Consider the following 22427-nt stretch of genomic DNA (forward strand, 5'->3'; position numbering starts at 1 on the left):
GGCCCGTGGGGCTGCCGGAGGAGACCTGCCTGAGGTGACAGTGCGCGAGGTGTCCTGGCAGCCGCAGTTCCCAGCACTAAACCCAGTGGCCGCCGTGACTGTCGGCCTCCGACAGGCTGAACACTCGCCGGCGTCCTTTCCTGCCACTCCTGACTAGAGGGAAACACAGGGACAGATCATAGAAAGCCTTCGACAATGGAGCAGCAAGGGGACGTGGAGACAGGGACACACGGCAGCGACGGACGCGAAGCATCGACGAGAGTGGGGCCCAGGGCCTTGCCGGTGTGGCTCCTGGCAGCGGACGCGTGGGCCCAGCCCCGGGCACACAAGACGCCCGCCACCCCTCGGGGTCGGCCAGTCGGGAGAGCCAGGAACCAAACCACGCACTCGTGCGCCTTAGTAGGGTGAGGGACGGGGGCGGTTTGGCCCTGTGGGGAAGGAAAGACGGGTCATTAGCAACTTCCAGACTCGGTCAGAAACCTCAGGGACAGAAAGCAAAACTGCCCATCCGTTTTAGCTTAACAACAGCCCGGGGCGGGCGGCTGGGGACCCGGCCAGACCACCTAAGTGAACCCAGCAGATTCCGGCCCGAGTGTCGGGGCAACACTCTCCCCCACCCACGGTGACTGGCCTTAGAAGACCCGAACCTCTGCAGGGACAGTGGGTGGCCAGGGTGGGCGCTCATCGGTGGAACAGAAGTGTCAGGAGCATCTCACGGCCAAGGGGGGTCACAACTTAGAGACAAACTCGGGACAAGAGCAAAGGCCAACGTCATGCCACAGAACACAGGCGAACGCACTCACGCGCTCGGGCACCGCAGGGCGGAAGGTGGCAGGTTTGCTATATGGATTTTACCACATTAAAAACAAGTGCCAGGGAGAGGCAGGGACAGGTCACGCCTCCTCCTCGGGGTCCGGCTCGGGACTCGAGGGCCGAGTACAGAGACGTGCAGCCCAGTCTTGGGGTGTCTGCTCTCAGCTCCTGAAATGAGGGTGTGCGGCTGAAGATGGCGTGCCCAGACCAGGGGTGCGGGGAGCAGGCGAGGGAGGGGAGGGACCACGGGGTCCCGGCTTCACCACCGAGCCTCATCCCCAGCCTCATCTTTTATATAAGACAGGGCCTCAGTGACTTGCTTGGGGCCTAAATTGCTGAGGCTGCCTCTGAATTTGTGATCCTCCTGTTTCCGGGCATGTGCCACCGCACCCTGCCCTTCTTCCTCCTCCCTGTACGACCCTGGGGAGGGTCAAAGGTAGCCTCAGTTCACAGCCTAAGTGGCTCTAAAATGAACATTAAAAGGACAGGCTGACCTTCATTCTGACATGATTTTCTAACAAACAATTTTCTGTCCTCTGCAAAGCAGCCCATCTGGAACCCGTGTGAAGCCCAGCAACTCCGGAGACAGAGGTGCGACTGGCTGTTTAAGGAGCCCAGGGCAGGTCACAGAGCGCTCATCCGAGGGGATGGTTTTCTTTTCTTTTCTTTTCTTTTTTTCTTTTTTTGTTGGTACTAGGGATTGAGACCAAGGGCACTCTGAGCTACATCCTTAGCCACCCCCCCCATCTCTTTCTTTAGACAAGGTCTTGCTAAGTTGCTGAGGCTGGCCTTGAACTTGAGATCCTCCTGTCTCAGCCTCCCAAGTCACTGGGATTACAGGCCTGCGCCACCGTGCCTGGTCATGAGGACAGGGGGTTTGTCAGAATTCCATGAAGGGAGTGTGTGCGCGACTGTGGTGACTGTGTGTGCGTGTGCAGCTGGTGTGCACGCAGGCCCGGGCTTGCGGGTCACTGTGCGGGTGTGCGGGGACCTGGGAGAAGAGGTTTTCCTCGTGGCCGGCGCTGGGGTCTGAAGCCGGGCCTACCCCCTCCCCCGCCTGGCGTTTTCTGCAGTTTCAGCTTCTCAGAAGCATCAGCTGTTGAGGGGAAGGACGCGGTTCCAACCCTGTCACTTTCTCACCAGGGATCACGCTGAGGTTCCTCAGCCTGGTTCTGCTGCAGGTGTGGCCACAGACGCCTGGGCCCCGGACACCGCAGCCCAAGGTGTCCCCCCTGCCCTCCCCACGAGGCACGCAGGGTCCACAGCACTTTCTTTAAAGGCCCGTGAGCTGGGTGTCCCTAGTCCTGGTACTTGGGAGGCTGAGGCAGGAGGATTGCTCGAGCCCAGGAGTTGGAGGTCAGCTTGGGCAACACTGTCGCATTAATAAACAAATGGCAGTGGGCAAGAACTGACTGGTGCAGGGGTATCACGCTGGCCATTCAGGTCCCCCCGGGCACGGCTTTGATAGGCAAAACACCCCACAGTGAAGGGAAAACCCCTCTGGTTGGGTCCAGGGTGTCAGGGACTTCAGCTGGGCCTCTGACTTGAGCTCTCCAGGGCATCTGCAGCTGTCTCGGGCTTGGGGAGGGACCCAGAAGCCGGTGCTGTCAACACTGACGGAGCCCCTGGTGACCAGGGCACCCTTTCCAGCTCTGGCCAGGGCCCTACTGGGCTAGGCCTGCAGGTGCTGAAGTCACGGCAGGGCCACCAGCCTTGGGCCTGACAGCCACAGGAATGCCTCTCAGAGACCACTCACGGCCTGTCCTGGGGAGGCAACCCGACAGGGAGGCCCGAGAGACGGGAGAAGGGTTCCCTGGTGGCCAGCAAGATGGAGGGCTTGGGGCCCTGGTGGACCTGTGAGAGACCCTGGGCTGCCTTTCTCACGGATCCCTGGCCTGGTCAGTCTTTGGCTCTCACTCCAGTGATGCCTCCTCTGGGCGCCTCTGGAACCTTCCACAGCTGAGCTGTGCTGGCGGATGAAGCCCCTGCAGGTCTCCTTTGCAGTGGTCTGTGACTGCACAGGTCTGAGGGACCTCAGTGACCCTGCTCACTTGTGGGACCAGTCCCCGCTGACCCTGGTGCCTGTGCTGAGCAGGGGCTCCACACGAGCCAAGGAAACGGGGTTGGGCATGCCAGAAGCCGGGCAGCTGGGGGGGACTGAGAAGGCGGGCCACGGCCGGGCTGGTGGAGGGACCTCTGGGGTCAGGTCTCAAGTCCACAAAAACAAAAGGGACAGCCTGACTCACTGAATCCCGGAATCCCAAACTAGGGCCCACAGGAAGCTGAGAACATCTGTATTTGGGATAAACAGGGGCCTTGGTCAAACCCAGGCAGGAAGCGTAAGGTCCCCTGAGCTGGACAGAACCGGAGCGAGCGTCAGCTGGCTTTGCTCCCGCACCTGGGGGACCCACAGGGGCTGGCAGGAGAGGTGCGGTGACTGACCAGCGATACAGTGCGTATTGGCTGATCTGATACACGGACATGTCGTGTGGTGCTGAGCTCAGGCCGTGAACGTGTCCAGCCCCCCACACTGCCCTTTCTTGTGTTAGGAAACATGTTAACCGGGCAGCAGAGCGGCCCCTGGGCTGCAGAACACCAGACCCCACCTCACAGAACTGGATTCTGCAACACCCTAGTTTTTAAGGATATCCTTGTACAATCTAAGTTTTCGAAACTGTGGAGCAGCACCTTGGGAAAATGGGCCTGTCCCGTCACGGGTGGACGGCACCTCTATACTTTCCCCACCAACACCTGGCTAGGCGAACTGTGGCTTCCATGGCAGAGATGGGCCTGGCCGCTGCCCGCTCCACGGGGCACCCTGCACTCTGGGAGGCTGTCAACCCAGGGACAGGAGTGCTTCTGATTCAGCACTGTGCCCTTAAACACCAGTTTGAGGACAAGTGGCCCCATGGGTGGACAGGCTGGGGCAAGAGGTTCCTCCAGCCTACGCGGCTGCCCGGCTGGCCCTCTGGAGGACAGTAGCTGGCCCTCGGTGGGTGGAAGGTCTGGCAGGCGGCCCAGGGCCGACTTTCCCCGATCAGGAACTCAGCACTGGGTTAGTGCTCAGAGCCAGTGTCAAACCAGGCCACTGGCGGAAGGGCCCCCGTCCCAACTCAAGGTCCCATTCCTCCTCCCGTCCTTGGCTTTTCCTCCAGCAGCTTTGTAGGACACCAGGCAGATGCTGGAGCCGGCTGGTGAGAAGCCGGCTTTGTTCTGCTCGGCCTGCGGTGGTCGAGGGCTGGCCCGGGAGCCTGGCATCAGGGCAAGAGGAGCCTGTGGGCTCTGCTGCCCCCCCTTCCAGGGATCAACAGCTGGGTCCCAAGGTGTCTGTGTCCCTGTGTGACGGTGAAGTGAAGTTGCCTGCAGGCTGATCGTCACCAGGCGCTGGCTGCCTTGCAGTCTGAGGTGGGACCTGGGCCTCAGGCTTTTATCGTTGTGTGGCATAAAAAGCAGGGACCTGTGTCCTTGTCTCCGCCAGCCTGCTGGGACACACTGAGCGGGAGCAGACACCTCAGAGGTCCCGTGACTGGCTGGGACTGCCTGGCCACCTGACAAGCAGGGCTACCAGCCCTGGGCCCTGCGGGGAGTGGTGGGGACAGGGACGGAAGGGCGGAGGAAGGCCGGGGAAGGCTGGGACCCCCCTGGGGGTGCAGCGCCAAGCGCCAGCCTCCTTCAGGTGGGCATCCACGGGCTGAGGCCCGATTCTGGTAACGTGGCACCTGCTGGTTTCGGTTCTGGGCTCATGTGTCCACTCAGCCGTTGGCTGTGTCTCCTTATCAATGTGAGGGAGGCGTGCGGGCTGTGTGGGGCGAGCTCTCCAGGTAGCAGCTGTCACACACAGACACGGAAACACACGGCAGGTGTGCACACGGGGCCACATGGACACAAGCACGGACCAGGTTCAGCGGGGACCTAGGGCCATGTTCTGGGAACACCGTGACGGTTGCTCAGACCTGTAACCAGTCCCAGATGGGTTCTCAGAGTGCGTGGCCACCTCCGCCTAGCCTGGGACAGGGAGGGGAGCAGAAGCCAGGGGAAGAGGGTCCCAGCGAGTGGCTTGAGGATGACCTTCCACAGGCCTGGGGGCCCAGCTGTGGTGCTGGGTGGCTTCACTCCACTGGGGACGCTGGCTCTGGGGCTGGGTGGCGGCGAGGCCAGCGCCCCTTTCTCCGTAACTTAATGAGACTTTGGTCAGGTGCCCCTGAAGTACAATGGGCAAGGGCACTTGAGTGGATCTTGTGGGGACAGTGAAGGCACCGAGGGTACCCAGGCTGGTGTCACGGGGACCCTCCAGGCCCACGGTGGGGACACCTGGGGCGAGACGTACCATCCGCTGGTGGCCACCAAGGTCTGTCCCCGCCTGAGCCCTGCTCCTCGCTGCACTAGGGGCCGAGCTGATCAGGAACCTCCCGTGTCCTCCTCGCTGGGAGTCTATGGGTGCTCAGGGGTGAGTGGCAGGAGGCGGCCGAGGTGGAGGCCGGGCTGGTGGGGCAGCCCCTTCCAGGCTGAGTCCAGGGGCTCCGGGACTCGGTGCCACGTTTGGACTAAGTTAAAGGACAGCAAGATGCGGTCCCACACAGCCTGAGGAGCCCTCCAAGGGCACGGGGCCCTTCGGCAGGCAAGTGGACAGCAGCCACACGTGGAGAGGTCTGCTGCAGGCAGAGCGTGAGCAGTGACACGGCTCTCTGCAAGGTTCAAAGGTCACTCCTGGGAGGTCCCGGTGGTGACACCTGAGGCCGTGGGGTGACGACCAGCGGGTTTCAGGTGACCCCCCCCTTGTCTACCCTCTCAGCTCTGTATTCGGGGAGGTGCTTGCAGTGCAGCAGACTGACACAGGAGCTAACCCGAGCCATGGAAGGTGCCCTCCTGAGTGACAGCGTCCCCCAAACACTGTGACACAGTCACTGGGTATCAGTGGTCACAATGGAGGCGAGGGACCAGGGGTTCTCCAAAGCCCCTACCCCTCTGAGTCACGTGGTCAATACCTGCTGGGCTCTGGGCTGCGGAGGGGGTGGAGGATGAGCCCCCCGAGTCACAGTGGCTGGTGTTCCCGCTGCCGCTGGGGCTCCCGCTGGCAGACGGTGGTGACGGCGATGACAGGGATGGCGAGCTGTGCTGGTTTATGCACTGGGCCACGGCGAAGCCTGCAAGACAACAGACGCCGTCAAGCGGGAGAAAACCGGAAGGCCAGCGGGAGGTCTTAGATGTCAAGGCGACTGGACCCCATCCCAGTGCCCAGAAGGCCTGGGCCTGCTCTCCAGAATGAGCTGACTGGTCAGGGGCCGACCTGGACACACGCACGTGAAGCTGTGTCCTGGGAGAGATGGGGGCAGCCCTTGAGCCCGGGCAGGGTTGGGAGCTGTCCATCTGTGCCTGGGGTTGGCCCAGCAGCCTGTGGGCTCTGCCCTTGAAGGGGACGTGCAGCCACAGGCTCCTGGGACAGAGTTCACACAGTCGCCGGGCGTCGGGGGCCTCAGGGGACACCCCCTACTCTGCTAAAGGGACGGCACCGGATGCCAACTGGGAAGTCACCCTGGGCTGGAGGGGAGCCTGGAGTCTTCCTGCCAGCGATGTGCTTGGCCCTGGGCTCCAGGGAGGTGGGACCTGGCGCTTCTGTGATCTGTGGCCACTATTAGCACACGGAGGGGACAAGCTCTATGTCTCAGAAACACTTGGACCTAGACAGCGGCACCTGCTGCCCCACTGGAAGTACGGGCCTGCAGTGGCCATGTTTCTCTCGTCTATTTCCCAGCAACGGGCTGAGGACAGTCGTCCACCCTCAGGACCCCACTGCTGGGGGAACAGCAGATGGACAGACCTCAGTCCCTCGACCCAGCCCGGCTGCCCCCTTCCAGGACACGAGCCCTCCTGCAGCCACAGCGCCTGCCCTTTCAACACTCTGCCTTTCCAAAGGCCCCGACGGACGGCGTGGCTCCCCTTCAGCCCTCGGGAGCTGGGCAGGCCTCCTGTGCTCTGGACCAACGACACGTACCAGGTCGGGATGGGGCTGGGGCAGGCCCTCCTATTCGAGCAGAGTGAGGACACTGAAGACCCTGGCCATTCTGCATGCCTCGCCACCGTCCGAGTGGACACCTGCACTGTAGCCAGCCCCAGACCTCTCCACGCCCTCTGCCCTGCCTGAGCCGCTCAGGTCCAGCCCTGGCTAACACGTCTTCGGGAAGGCCCTCGGTGCCCGGGTCTCCCTTTGGCAGAACCCAGGAACGCAGCCTGCAGCCCTGGGACCGGGTCTACGGGCAGTCGGGCTGCTCTCTCGCCTGGTGGCGGGGCTGAGGGGTTGCCATGGCGACCACAAAACCTTCAACGTTTCACCCCTCGGCTCCAGAGAGAAGCAGGGTGCTGACCTGGTGCAGAGGACGGCGCGCAGGCTGCGGCCCCAGGGCAGCCTGGTTTCACTGTCCGTCCACCTGCCAGCCACGGCCCCAGGCAGCCCTCTCACCTAACCCATCTGCTCCCGAAGCAAACTGCCGGGACCACCACTCAGATGAGGCCTGGCAGGCAGCTCTACGCATGGAGGGGACCGTGCTCAGGACCAAGAGCCTGCCCTGTCCACTGCAGGGCTCTGCTTAAGGGGGACTGTGGGATCCGTGTCCAGAGGGCGTATGTGACTGACAGATGCTTGTGGGGGGGGGAGCCCTTGGGGGGGAACCAGGGCAAACGTCCGGCGATCCACACACCGGCCAGGGAAATTCCTTGGGGACAGCCAGCCGCAGCCTCAAGAAGGAGTTTTATTGCCGCTCACTTCTTAATCACTTAAAGTGGTAAACCCTCCAGTTTACAAGCTGTTTACTTGCCTCGAAAATGAATTACCCCTGAACAAATCAAAGCGTCAGGCGGCTTTCCCAGGCTGCCTCTCCATCAGAGGCACCGTCACAGGGCCGGGGGGCCCGGAGATGGGGTCGAGCCTGTAAGCCCCTGACGCCGACGACGAGCCCGGCCCCCGTGGACGAAGATGTGGCTGTGACCCAGGTGGCCAGGCCCCTTTCTCTGAAGGGACACAAGTCTTCCCTGTGGCTCTCTGTGGGACCCGGGTGGCTGAGGATGTGGCTCATGGTAAAGCACCTGCCTCGCAGGCAGCAGACACTGGGTTTGTCCCAGAGCCACAAGGAAAAAAACAGAAAAGACAAAAAACGAAAGTCCTCTCACCGGGGGGGATGGGTTGGGGGTCGAGCAGAGACTGGCAGTAAGATCTGCATGTCACGAGAGTTGGAGAGACAAGACCCCCGCCCAGGTCCTGTGCGCCAGCAGGTCCAGCAGAGCAGAGGCGACTGGATCATCTTGTCCTCACCTGCCACCACTGAACCCCAAGTCCTCCTCCCTCCTCTCCTCTCTCCCCTGGCACTGGGGCCCAGAGCGACAGAGCATTCTGTTCTTCTGGCCAGGTGCCAGACTGCCCCTGCGGTTTCAAGGGGCTCCCTCCCACTCTGGGAGTGGCCGGGCCATCTCAGAGGGCCAGGAGGGCACCTGAGAGAACTTCAGCTGAGCACCTGTGGCCCAACGCCCTGGCTTTTGGTTCTTGCTTCGTCCAGTGAGTGGTTCTGGGCCCGTGTGAGATCCACACGCACGGCCTTGCGAACAGACAAGCCAGCGGCCACGGGACAGGCCGCAGGCACACGGGCTCCTGGAGGCCCTCCCAGGGTCTGGCGCAACCACAGCCTGTGAGACGTGGACCGAAGGCCGTGGGGACTTGCACACCCTCCCACCCGTTCTACAGAAGTCGCTGTGGACCCAGGAAGTCAGTGCAGGGCAGGGGACTGTCAACCTGACAGACGAGAAGCGAAGGACCAGCACAGCTAGATGGTGCAAGCCTCTGCTGCCAACCAGAATGCTGGCAGAAGGGAAGAGCAGCTCGGAGGGAGCCCGCTGCGGCGGCCACGCCTGCGGTCCCGGCCACTTGGGAGGCTGAGGTAGGAGGACTGCCAAGTTTGAAGCCAGCCTCAGCAGTTTAGTGAGGTCCTCAACAACTTCAGTGAGACCCTGTCTCAAACAACAAAAAGGGTTGGGGATGCGTAGCTCAGTGGCAAAGTGCTCTTGGGGGCTCAATCCCAGCAACCCCCCCGCCCCCAAAAAAAAAGAGCATCAAGGGAAGTGTTCAAGAAACTGGGAGAGAGATGGTTAGAAGCGGCATGTGCTGTTGAGGACGTCTGGGCTTTCTCTCCACCTGGTCCAGGTCAGAGAGCTGACGAGGGGGGACGGCGTGGAGCAGAGGACGGGGGTTCTCCAGGGAGAGGCTTCTTTTTCCTTTGGTGCCTGAGTTCCCTGACCCCTAACGTGACACCAGCTTGAACCAGGGTCAAGGGGGGGGGGGAGCACAGCTGCGGGGTGCAGTGCAGACCCGGCTGATGCTCCTGCTCCCAGGACCCAGCCCGGCCTCCAGGGCTCTCCTGGCTCCCCAGAGCTGGGCTGGGTCCAATACTCAGAAGCAGGTGGCCCACGACAACTGAGAGACGCGTCCTCTGCCCGGCAGGAGCCCAGGCTGGTCCAGGGCGGGCAGGGTCTCCCCGGTCTCTGGCCTGTCCTGACAGTTATCCTGGGAAGAGGAACTAACGGACAACTCTGGTGCTGGTCAGGCACGAAAAGACCAGGAGAAGGCCAGCTCTGTTTCAGGTCCACTGACTGAGGGGGCCCCGGGTGAGGAGGCGGAAGCCCAGATTCAAGTCCAAGCTTGGCCCACGGGGGCCGGGCCGTGGACGCGCTCCCACCTCCTCCGCGGGCCTCCGAGCCTCTTGCTTTCCCTGATACCTCCCTGGTCTGCGGTCAGGACCCGAGCGGACAGTAGTGACCGGAGTCACTCCGGTTTACCGTGGGGGCCAGCATTCACTCACTGGAGAATGTACCTACAAACCTGCATTTTCTAGCTTCTTAAAAAAGGACAAGACCTGGCCCTACGGGGCCCCACCCCGCAGCGCTGGGACCACAGGGAGCTGAGCAGAGCGCTTTCACCCCACTTCTAGCCTCAGATTGTGGTCAGATCTGCAGGACTCAGGGACGTCCTAGCCTCCGGGACCTGACTGTCGGGTCCCTTCTATCCCGCAGAACCACCGAGTGGAAATGGAGACCACTGGCCAAGGCTGGGCCTCAGCTCTTGGGACAAGAACCCCCGGCGCCTGCCGTGCTGGGCTGCTCCCGTCCTCTTCTCTGTCTTCAAGCGTCTCTTCCCCACCCTTCGGCTGCTCAGAGCCAGCTCGGGTGGGGGGCTTCAAGGCAGGGTCACGGCCCTGTCCACCGGGGCCGCCTCAGCTGGACGGGAGTGGGCTGGCCAGGCAGAGAGGCTCAGGGGATCTGTGCACCACTGTCGCTGTAGCCGGCAGTGCCTGGACCCTCTGGGGAAAGGTTCCGACAGGCTTCTGATATGGCTAGCTGTGTCTCCAGGCCATTCTCCCTGCATCTAGAGTCACAGAACCTGGCCACTAAGCATGGCCATGTGACTAAGTAATGGCCAGAGAGTGAGACAGACATGGACACAGCATGTGGGATTTCCCAGAAGTGCCCCCTACAGACCCAGCACCTGAATTGAACAGTGTGCTCCACCACTGAGCTCTACTCCTGGCCCTTTGACATTGTATTTTGAGATAGGTTCTTCCTAAGTTGCTGAGGCTAGCCTCAAACTTGCCATCCTTCTGCCTCAGCCTTCTGAGTTGCTGGGATTACAAGTGTGCACCAAGGCACCTGGCAAGGCTTTTTAACAGGAAAGGAGGTACTTCCTCCTCCATTCTGCTTCTTGGAACACGGATATGATGGCTGGGAATCCAGCAGCCATCCTGAACCATGAGTGTGAATCACCCATTAGGGATGGCAGAGCATCAAGCAGGAAGACTGGGTCCCTGAAGCGCTTGTGTAGCCCCTGACTACCTACACACGCAGGCTCCTTGTCCCCGAGAGGGAGATGGACTTTTCTTTCAGATGTAGTTGAACCTCATCTAACTGATACAGGTGCGGGGAAGCTTTGCTAGTGTAGGGGTGTGAGCTGAGTCTCCTGGCCCGAGAGCATCTGGAGGGGCAAGCTGCTCTCCATCTGCTGGGGAATCTGCTCCGGGTCAGGTGAGGTGGAGAGGAGGAGACCTCCAGGGGTCAGGGAGACGGGAGGTGGTCCTCCACATGGACTCCCAAATCTTTAGGAAATCCTCAACGCGTTCCTATATCGTGCAAGTGAATTTTTATTTCTTTCTTTTTCTGAATTCACTTGAGGCCCCTATGTGCAGGGGCAACGACCGGAGAACAGCAGGGACTGCAGAGGTCAGAGGGTGGGAAGGGCCTGGAGCCAAAGGTCTCCTGAATCTGCAAAACAGCAGGGAGGTGCCAGTGACCTCTGCGGCCAGCCTGGTGTCTGTGCCCTCTGGCACACTGCGATTGCTCTGCGGATTCTGGTGCGTGACCAAAGTGTGACTCAAGAAAACACTTCTGCCCCTCAGAAGCTGTGAAAATGGCTCCAGGCTCACTCCAGTGACCCCGTTCCACACAGCTGTGACCGCCCCACGGCCAGTCCTCCGGCTTACCTGCTCCAGGAAGATCCGGCTGCTGGTGCTTTCCAGCCAACTCCAGCACCAGAGAGAGAGGCCCCAGAGCCCCAGCGCAGCACTGAGAGGGGGCAGCCTGCGATACCGGGTGGGGCCTGGTGGGAGGGACGGCAGGGCCTCCAGCTGGACGTTCACCCTGCGGCTCAGCCTGGGCTTCCCGGGGCCCGGGCCCGGGCCTGGGGAACACGCCAGGCGGGACCTCAGGACAGAGCCCCCACCTGCAGGATTTCTGTCCCCTGAGGCCCTAGACGCCGCTGCCTGGCTGGGGCAGGAGTCACATCCCAGGAAGGCACCGCCGTGCGGCGGCTTTTCAAACGTCATGGGACGAAGAAGGGACCTCTGCAGCTGGCACAGCCTGGCCAGGGAGGGGCGTCCCTTCCTTCCTGACCTCTCTGTGGGGGACGCTGCTCTTGAGAGACACAGGGAACGGGGGGCCCTCCCAGGTGAGGAGGGCCAGAGGCAGTAAGCTCGCAGGCATCCCCAGGAGTCACCTGCTTCGACAGAGACCTGGACACTGAGAAGCAGGCCTCAGGGTGACCACAGTGTCCCGGCATCCAAGAGAAGCTGGACATCTAGATCTCTGTGTAAAGCCTCCTGATGTCCTCGGGCCTCTGTTTGGAGAGGGCGGAGGAAGCAGGGCCTTTGCGTGCCAGGCGGGTGCTCCAGCCCTGACCTGTCAGGCTGGCGGTGGGAGCCGGGTGAGGCCGACAGCCTCTCCTGTCCGCCTGGGCACCTGCGCACACCTGGGCTGAGCGGCTCTGACCTCCAGGGGCCAGGGTGCCACGCTCTGGGGCGGCCACGCCTGACCGCCGAGGTGGGCCCCTCCTAGGGAAGGGCTCTAGCCCCCACAAAGCCAAGCGTTATCTAACAGTCCAGGTTGAAGAGCACAGAATGGATCCTGCTGAGAGCTGACCCCGGGGAGGCAACCCGGTGCCTCAGAGGGAGCGAGGTCCCCGGCTGCCTGCTGCTACAGACTCCGCCGCCGAGCCCGCGGCTCAGGTTTCTGGCGACGCAGCGCTCACATTTTCTCACCACCCCTCGCGATGCTGGGAAGCAGCGAGAAATCAATGGGCCCCGTGACCTCGGCACAGACCGACGACGGCAGCGCCGGGCTGCTCCCCCCACACTGGCTCCTTCCTGGGCTCTGCCCTTTCCCCTCCCACGGCAGCCTGCCAGGTCCCCGGGTGAGACCAGGGGCTGAGACTGTGACAGAGTCTGGGACTGCAGCCTACTGGCTGCTCTGGACAGATGCCACTTACAAGATCTGGGGCCAGGCCCGGCTTTGTCATTCACGCATCTGACCCAGAGGCAGCTCCGGAGCCCACCCGCTGGCGGATGAAGCCACGGGTGGGGAGGGGAGCCACTGGGAAGGGCCGCCTCAGGAAGATGCCACCACCAACTGTTCAGAGAGCGCGTGCTGGACAGAGGGGCCGGGGGTCTGGTTCAAGCCCAACATGGCACCCAGAAGGCCAGACAAGGGCCTGCGTGCTGCCCAGGCCTCCTCTCAGAAATCCACACAAAGAAGACAGAAGCTGCGGCCACGCGGGTGGGTTCCCATGGCCGCGACCTCGTGGACCCCTGGGGCCCCCTGCAGCCTCACTCTCTGCCGGGCCTCTAAGTCTGGGTGGCAGGGAAAGAGTCAGGGAGTCACCAGGCACCCCCTGCCGGTCCTCTTTAGTGGGCTGAAGGGCCCGGTTTCGGGCTGCTGCACACAAGCCCGGCTCCAGGGGCATCTACCCCACCCTGCTCTGGTTTCCTCCCTGTGTCTTGGCACTAAAGAAGCCACCTGCTGTCCAGCCAGGGGACAGATCTGCAATCAGGCGCCTGGGGAAGGGGACAGTACTGCGACCTCTCTTGGCCCAGCTGAGCCGCTACCTCACGGCGGCCCTGGTCACTGACTGGCCGCGCCGACAAGGCTCGAGGCGTTCATTTCTGGTGGCTCTTAGCGGGGTGACATGTTCAACGTACAAAAATCGCGGGGAACGTGCAGGATCTGTGAGCCTACAGCTCTTTATCCGCGTACAAATCCTCTTGGATTTTAAGGGCTACACTTGAAAACCTGCGGAAAGAGAAAAGGGCCTTCAGTACCTCGCTTCCCCTCGGAGCCCAACTGCCCTCGGGAGGGGCTTTGCCCTCGGTGAGGGCCTGCTGCCTGTGCTGCCCCCAGTCCAAGAGTCCCTTCTGCGGCCCGGGGGGCGTCCGGGCGGGAGGACGCAGGAGCTGGAGTCTGCGTGTGTGGGCGCCCTCCTGCCTTCCCTGACAGAGCAGCTCTCCAGGCCACAGAGGGTGGGCTGGCCCGAGGACGGCAGAGGGGACTGGCTCTCTGGATGTGGCTGGAGTTGCGGAGACCTGGTGGCCGGCCCCGACTCGCCCTCCCGGCCCTCTTCCAGGGATTTACCGTCTGTACATTAGCATGTAGAGGGCTCCACAGCAGTCTTTCAGCCACGGCATTAGAAAGCTCAGCAGTGGCCATCTTGACTGCCTGTCTACTGAAAGAGCATCGAGAGGGGGCGGGTTAGACGGTCCCCGGGGCCTCCAGGCACACGGCCCGCCGCCTGGGGACCCACGGGGCAGTGGGTCAGCCCGCCCGACTTGCCAACCATGAGCCCAGCTTCGGGAGGGCCGGGGATCTCCTGGCAGGTCTGTCTCCCCTTCCAGGCCAAGAGTGGCTCCCACCGCCACCCACACCTGGCCCTGTGCGTTCTACGGGGTGTCTCTGGTGGACAAGAGGGCCAGAGGGGGACTTAGTTTGATCCTCTGCAGAAGGCACATGGGGTGGACACACACTTAACCCACTCCCCAGGCAGAGAGCCTCGTGCCTGGGGCCCAGTCTCCTGCTGGTTTCTGCAGGACCGGGACTTTTCAGAGCAGGGGTCAACCACGGCAGCCGGGCCACGTCACCAAAGCCTCTCCTACCAGGTGTTTTTAACAGATCGGGGTTCGGCCAGAGTGACAGATGACGACGTTCTGTTACAAATCAGCGAGAAAAGAAGGGGAGACACCATCGCAGCGACGTGGGCCAGACAGGACCAGGGCGTGCTGAGCCACAGAGACCAAGATGGGCATCAGCTCACCACGGCTCTGGAAGCCCCAGCCGAGGCTGTCAGGTGGACTGGGCTCTGTCAACTTCTGTCTTGGTAGCCCCGAGGGACACGGTCAGTCCTGAGGGACTGCCATGCATGTGGCTTCTCTGGTCCGGAAGGGAGAGGGCCTAGACGGGCAGGCACTGCACTCTGGGGACGGAGCACAGTAGAGAGGAGGACCCAGGGGCCAGGCCGTCCCTGCGGGCCTGTGACGGGGGACCTGCTCACCCCGTGGCCTGTCTTCTCTTGACCCCACACCTCACAGGGCAGTAAGATTGAAGGAACATGGTCTAAAGGTCCCAGAGGGACTGGCTGTGTCGGTAACTTGTCGGTAACTGGAATTTGGGATGCCTGAAACTTGGGCAGTGAGGTAAGAACTGGGACTTTCTGTTTTCATAAGTGACTTTAGACACAGGGACACGTGGCAGAGGACATGTCTCTGAGAAAACAACACAACATAAAACAGAACTCTTTCCCCGCCACCTGCTGTGACGGCCATTTCAGGAGGCCATGCGGGGGCTGGGGCCCGGGTACAGCAACGTTCAGTGCCTGGGTCTCGAAGGTCTGTAGAACCAGCCTAGGAGCCGACAAGCTCTCGTCATCACGTCCACCCGGTCCCGGGGTCTCGGTCTCGTCATCACGTCCACCCGGTCCCGGGGTCTCGGTCTCGTCATCACGTCTACCTGGTCCCGGGGGTCTCGGTGCAGCCGCCCTCAGGGTAACACTGACTGTTCCTCTAGGATCTCCGTGATGGAGAACTGAACGGATCAGTGAGACTGGTCCAGACGGCCAACATTCAACCACAGTCACCTACAAAAACAGCCACTCACCACGTCCAACCTACTACGAGTGCTGCCTTGGGACGGCCTCCGCCAGTGGCTTCCTGGTCGGTGCGGGTGTGCCCTCGCCCCAGGCCCAGGCCTGCTCCCCCCTCCACGTCCAGAAGCCTGCCGTCCATGCCTGCTCTGGAGTGCGGAGGCACTCAGGGGCAGGCAGGCGTCTTTTTGATGGAAAACCCTCAAGAAAGGGGCCCTGCCAGGTGCTGGAGGGGCTCCTGATGAGCTGCGGCCGATCCGCCCTCCCCGCGCCTCTCTGCCAACGTGAAGCTAAAGCCTGCAACATCTAAACTGCCCTGGCTACTCTCATTTGTAGTTTTGACTTATTTTTCTTTAAAGTATGATTAATATTTCATCGTAAAAGCATTGATTTCCTTTAACTAAGAGACTTGAAGTTTGCCGCATCCTTAAGCGAGATTTTATTATGTCTTGGGCCGAATGTTTTTCCTCCCCCCACCAAAAGAGCGCTTCTGCTTTTGTGTACTGTGTGTCAGGAAGAGACGAGGAATTGGTTCCCAGATGTGCATCCCGCCAGCTCAAGGGACCGCCCAGTACGCAGACCTGGGCAGACGCTCCTGAACGCGACTCTGCGTTTCATGTCCACCATCACCATCCGCTCAAGAACCAAGGCACAGCATCTAGACGAAAACACACATTGGCTCCGAGAGGGGGGGCTCTGGGACAGGAAGCCGGCGTGGACCGGAGCCAAGCTCACAAACTGCTCCCGGGTGCGGGGTCCACAAAGACCTCACTTCCACATTCTCTTCTTCCTCCTTCCTTCACCAGGGACAATCTCTTGTCCCTTGCCGGTTCGGGCTGCCCCAAACAGCACCACTTCCTCCTGTAGGTGAAGGTCGCGCTGGATGCCAGGCGGGGTGGGGGAAGTGCACGTGGTGCAGACCCATCCAGGAAGCGGCGGAGGGCCATGCCTGGCAGAGGACCGAGCGCTCTGGAAGGTTCAAATATTGAACATCCTTTCTCCTTCCTCCACATTCATTATCAACCTGGGCCCACAGCACTGTGTGCATCGACTTCAGTTCTTCCCCAGAATCAAGGCACCACGGCCAGTGCTGGGGCTGGCCAGGGTGGAGCGAGCTCTGGGTTTCCTTCTCCAGGCCCTCGCTGGGGGACCTTTACGGTCAGCCCCACGGTCTCAGAGCCATGCATCCTGGAAAAGCCTCAGCCTTCCAGTGACCCCTGGCACCCAAATGCGATGACCAGTGCCCCGAATACTGACAGGCCCGACACCTCCCCTTCCCCCCGGAGGAGCGTGGGGGGGCCACAGGAAAGGCACTGCTGCCGCCCGGCCGGCGAGGCTGGGCAAGTCTCGCCAGGACAGGTGGCCTGTTGTTGGGGCTGTGGTGGTTCACCAGCTTTGCCCAAGGGAAAGCCATCTCAGAGGCCATGTGACCGTGAGAGGTGCCCTGGTTTAAAAAAGAAATAAATCTGCTAAGTGGTCAGATGTCCCCTGGTCAGCTACTGGACAACTGGGAAGGGGCCAGCAGTGGCCGCGCGCTGACATGTGAAAGCCATCGGGTGTCAGCGACCCTGGCTGGCGGCCAAGTCAACTGCGGGCTCCTCGCTCCTCCCCAAGACAAGCAGGCGGGGTCAGAAACAGAAACGAGGCGCTACCTTTCCCTGGGTCCAAATGAGCAGAGCAGGGGGCTGCGGAACAGGCTGCAAAGAGAGGCCCGGAGGACCTGCCAGCCGGCCGAGCTGGCGACAAGTGCCCTCCCCCAGGCTTTTGTCCACCCAGGTCAACTGTCCCAAATGACCAGCCTAAGGCTTCCACCTGCCTTTAAAAGACAGCACTGCACTTGAGGTCGACCTTCTCCCCTAAACACGGGCTCGATTCACCTGCCTCGCACCCTGCTCTCCCGCTGAGCTCCCACCTGCTGAGTCAGACGGCCAGGCCAGCGTGGCTTCCCAGCCTGAGGACCCAAGTGCCCAGGGCTGCCCTTTGTTCTCTGAGGGGTCCCTCCCATTAAAGCCACTCCGGCTTCCCGGCTTCTCTCCCCAACCCCAGGTCCCAGGATCTACCCTAAAACGCCCCGAGGCTGGCTTGCTTTGAATGGCCTTGCAGAACCCCTTCCCTGGCCCGCCCTGGACCCCAAAGTCACCGAGGGCTACTGCTGGATTCCTTCCGCCGCAGCGGGGTGGCGCAGGCCGCAGTGGGCTTTCAACTGAACTAAATCAGAGAACTCCTCTCCGTCTGGCTGGGCAAACTGCCCCAGAGTGAGGCCTCAGCGAGGCGCCGAGGGCCCAGTGTTTCTGAAACCTCCGTCACCTCTGTGGTTGCGAAACACCCCCACAGCGCTCCGAGCCACGGCTCCTATTTTGCCGGCAACCTGTGGACTCTCTTTTTGGCAGGAATGAGGAACAATAACAACGTGGCTTGATTGAAAGAATGTCCGTGCCCACGCTGGTGGGCCCCGGAGCGCCGCGGCGTCTCTGCGGAGCCAGGCGCGTGGAGACAGGGCCTGGGGCGGCTCTGGGCAGGGCCACTCTGCTTTTTGAAAAGTACCCTGGCAAGGTGCCATCGAGAGCCTTCGACACAGGCATCCCTTTGACCCTCAGGAACAGTTTCCAGAGGATTAACTAGAAATGTGCGCCAAGATTTCTATAAAAGGGTGGTCGTCACAGGTGGCACGTAATGCAGCAGAAACAGCTCACCCCAGTGCCTCGGAACATGACCTGATTTGCAACGGTCATTTTGCGGATCTGATTAGTTCAGAAGAGGTCAGCAGATGGGCCACAGGGAGACGGAGGCAGAAGTTGGGGAGGAACTTGTGTGAGCCAGCGACCACCAGAGGCTAGCAGGGCGGCCTCTGCTCACAGACCTTAGGAGTCCCCTCTGCTCAGGCCTTCATCTTGGATCCTGCCTTCCCAGCGGCAAGGCGACCACTCCTGCTGTCGAAGTCACCGAGCTTCAGCACTTTATTATTAAGGCTGCTTCAGGGAACCAGCACTCCGCTGAGGGCCTACTGGGCAGTCGCTAAGAATGACGTTTGAGAAGAGGTGCTCTACAGCAGAGGGAGACGCTCTGGGCACGATGGCAACACTAGTAGGACAAGGCCTTGGACCCGGAATTCTGCACGAGGGTGCCCACCGCTGCAGTGTTCAGGGCAGCAAAAGAGCCGGGCATGATGATGCTTGGCAAGAGAGACTCCAGTATCCACACCATGGAATACTACACATCCAGGCAAAGGGTACGCCATCTGTAAGCGTTAACAGATTCCTAATCATAGCAGTATCTGAAAAAAAGAAAGCCGTGGAAGGGGACGCAGAATCATGATGATCTTTAGGCCAGAAGGCCAGGCACTACAAACAGACATATTATAGACCCTCTGCTGGGTCGTGGGCAGTTAAACCCCAAATATTAAATCTCTACAGGAAAAAAGCATGTACGTTCACAGGAAGTGGCACCAACAACTCTTACAAACAGACCAGAGAAACTATTTCTGTTTTCAGAGCTGTTTGGATTCCAGACCTGCAGAGACAGGGCTGCGCAGGACGCATGTACAGAGGCGGGTCTGGGAGGAGGAGTGGGGCGGGTAGTCAGAGGGAACCCAAGTCTCATTCGTAATGTCTTCATGATCTTTTTAATGAAGCATCAACTCACGTATTTTTTTTTTTTTTGGTAACTGAAAAACTCTTCTTTGGTACCAGGGATTGGGCCCGGGGTGCTCCACCACTGAGCCACTGCCCAGCTCTTTTTATTTCTGAGATGGGTCTCGCTAAGTGGCTGAGGCTGGCCTGGGACTTGCGGTGCTGCACGTTATAGGCGGGTGCTACCAAGCCTGGCCACTAAGAGTCAAAAATCAAATAAATTAAAAACAGAAACAACAAGAAAGACGGGCCAGAAGCCAGGTGGGAGACAGCCGAGAGGCCAGCGCCCGTCCCTGTGCCGGCGGCCAGGGCTCCCTCTCCCCGTAACTGATTCCCTATATTCACGCATTAATGCTCGACGACCAATGCGGCGGCGGCCTGGGGGACAGAGAAAGCGCTGACCGGCTCGTCTGTTCCTGTCGCCGTCAGCCGGTTCTCAGGCTGGGTGACCTCGCGGGCACAGCCCCGCGGCTCCCTGACCTGCCCCGCTGCGCTCACTCCAGTGGCCCCCTCACCAGGAACACGGCCCTCCCCCTCTGCCGACACACTGCCACTTTGATTCACGTCTCTCTACTCTCTGTCCTTTATTTTCTGTCCCCGTTGGCCTCTGATGGCTTTTTGGAGTTTATCGTATTGAACTTTCTCTCTTTCCAGGAAACCCGATTTTTCCCTTCCCCTTCACAATTAATAAATGACCACGAGACACTTCTTTGGACTCAAGTACATCCCGCTCCTCGCAGATCCACTGCAGCTCCTCCTCTGTGGCCCCAGGCCTGGCTCACCAGAGCGAGAGCATCTGGGCCCAGCGGTGCCGGGGGAGCTGCTCCTGTCTCCCTCGGTGACGTGACGGGGCTGTGCTTCAGGGCCACCCTCCCTCCAGGTAGGGGAGGAGTACGGGTGGGACTCTAAGTGCTGAGGACAGACAGAAATGGGTGCAGCCCAAGAGGGGGCGCTTAGGGGAACAACTAATTGGGTTCAGACCGTGTCCCTGCTACCAACTCGCGGTGTGACGGAGCGGTACTCCAGTCTCCTCCCCTGGGCACACTGTGGGGAGACGGCCCTCCGCAGGCGCCCCCGTGAGAGCACACACAGCCCTGCCCGCTGCCCCAGAAACGGCAGCTGGCGTTGCGCTGCCGCCAGCCACCGAGCAGCACCTGCCTACAAAGGCCCCGCCCCGTCCCTACCACCCAACAGGAGGCCCCTCGCTGGCCGGCCTGCCCGCCCCCCGCCCCCCTGCTCATCCTGAACGGCACCGGCACCGAGGACGAGGACGAGGACGTGGTATTTAAGAGTCACTGATGTGAGCCAGACGGAGGGGCAGCACCAGGGAGTCACCTCCAGGGCAGCAACAGAAGCTCCCAGCAAGGCTCCAGAGCCACCCTTTCCCAGAAGCCACGATCCTGAGGGCAGACCACAGTCCAGAGCCCTCTGGGAAGGTGTGGAAGGTGTGGAAGGCGCACGGCACACGTACCTCATGATTTACAGGAAGGAAAAGGGAACAGGGCGATCTTTTACCAGTAAGGACAGAGGTTTTTTCCTTCAAAGTCAAAAAGAAATTGGAGGAAAGGCAAGTTTTAGGGAAGAGGAAGGAAGCCAGGTGAGTCTGGAGTGCACAGGTTTCCAGATCATTCCGGAACGTGCTACGAGGTTCTCACTGCTTTTCACACTTGGCCCGGAGTGCACAGGGGAACCAGACGACAGTCTCAGGACGCCTGACCCGCCCAGGGTGGCGCTCTGGGATGAAGCCCTCGCGGGATGCCGTCATTCCGAACCAGCTACACACTTGAAGCACACAGCTCCCTTCACGACCACCACAAAACGCACTTTAGACCACTTTCACCCCCTTCACCGCGAGTCCTGATCACGCCTCACACGGGGGCGCGGACACTACACCCCAGCCGAGGGAGTCAGTCCCCCGGCTCGTGGGCCGTCCCCGCTCCAGGTCCCAACGCTCCTCCTGCGGGTGGCACAGGACGCTCCGTTCTCCCAACGAGGCCGGGCCCAGGGACCTTCCCTCAGGGAAGCGTCTCCAGTCACAGCCCTCCCCTGCGCCCTGCTGCTCGGGGACGAGGCACTGGGCTGACCTCCCGCATGGGGACCAGGACCAGGTCTCAGGCCCGCTTGGGTCAGGGTGAAAACAAAGGGAACCCTGTGCCCCGCCAACAGAGCGGCAGCTCTCAGTGGGCACAGTGTTCTCACCTGCTGGGTGTGGGCAGCCTGAGGGCCAGAGCACCACCAGGTCCCCTGTCCGTGGGCCTCACTGGGACTCAGCGCTGCCCAGGTCTGTCACTCCCCACCCGCCTCAGGAGAGCCCCCTGGACGCCAGGTCCAGGTCAAAGCCCTTTACTGCACACGTCCCAGCTCTCTGGGACAGTTCTCATGGTGGAACGTTCCGGACTCTCTGGACTCACAGTCCCTGGGAGCTCCCAGGCACTGGCCTGAGACCCCAGCGAACAAAGCCTGGCACACAGAGGGATGTCAGGGCTCGGCCGCCCGTCCATCCGCCCCCCTCCCTGGCTCCCTCTCCCTGATACAGAAGCAGCACCACCTGCCTGCCCGGCACTGCTGGCCGGAGCCGGGACCAGCAGTCAGCCAGCCCAGCCCCCACCTCCCTGGGTGGGGCAGGACAGGCTGGGGGCGGGCGAGGAAGGAACCGTGGCGAGGGGCGAGTGCTGCCCGGTGTCAGGCGGGTGGACAGCTGGGAGCAGTCCAGGCGGCCAGCACGCAGGGTGGCTGGACACAGCACACAGCTGCCCGGGGAGAGTGCGGAGCTCAGGCTCCCTGCCTGGCAGGTCCACAGGGCAAGGGCACGTCTGGTGTGGTGGGGCCTGTGGGGGTCCCTAGTGCCGCCCTAGAGCAGGCCGGGGACAGCAGGAGGAGGTGAGGTCAGCCTGCAGGAGCAGGGGGGCAGACGGCAGGACCTGGGCTGGCGCGACCCAGAGCCACATGCTGTGAGTGGCCTTTCCTGCTGTGCTGCCCGGGGCAAGGAGAGAACAGCAGGCTGATTCTGAAATGGCCCCGGCATGGCCACGGTCAGGAGGCCAACGCAGCAACTCACTGTCCCTTTTGGTCAGCGGTTTCTTGGGTCACTCATTTATGCGTTGTCTACGGCTGCTGGCCGCCCAGGCAGAGGCGTGTGCCCTAAAGGTCTGACCCTTTACTTGAGTCCTTCAGGCGAGGGGCAGCTGGCTCCTGGCTCAGGAGCTGGCATGAGGCAGGGTCTGGAGCTGCAGGTGTTTTCCAGGTGGAGCCGACCGGCATGGGTGTGGGAGCAAGGGAGGCCAAGGGTGAGCCCCGCCTGCTCTGCACAAGGCCACGTTCTCAGACGCCTGTCTGTTAAGTGTAGGTCACTGGCCCCACGGGGCGGTGCCTTCCTGCCCCTGAGGACGCTTGCAGCTGTTTTGAATGTCACTTGAGCCCCCCTCTTAAAGCCCATGGTGCCTTCCTGGGTCCTCTGATGGACTCAGGGCAGTGCACCTGGCTCAGGAGGCCACGCCCACACGGCCCCCCGCCCCGCCCACGCACGAGCGTTCTCGCACGACACAGACTGC

At 61.5% G+C, this 22427-nt stretch overlaps 1 protein-coding gene across 1 annotated transcript in view; it reads right to left on the reverse strand.

Moving 5' to 3' along the window:
* Window positions 1–22427, reverse strand: part of Clec16a (C-type lectin domain containing 16A) — a 186260-nt gene that overhangs the window by 3391 nt on the left and 160442 nt on the right. The window contains exon 23 of the mRNA XM_048790048.1: window positions 5799–5957. Coding sequence (XP_048646005.1) covers window positions 5799–5957 — 159 coding nt within the window. The remainder of the gene's footprint in view (window positions 1–5798; window positions 5958–22427) is intronic.

Source organism: Marmota marmota, unplaced genomic scaffold, assembly GCF_001458135.2.
Source record: "Marmota marmota marmota unplaced genomic scaffold, marMar, whole genome shotgun sequence".
Lineage (NCBI taxonomy): Eukaryota > Metazoa > Chordata > Mammalia > Rodentia > Sciuridae > Marmota > Marmota marmota.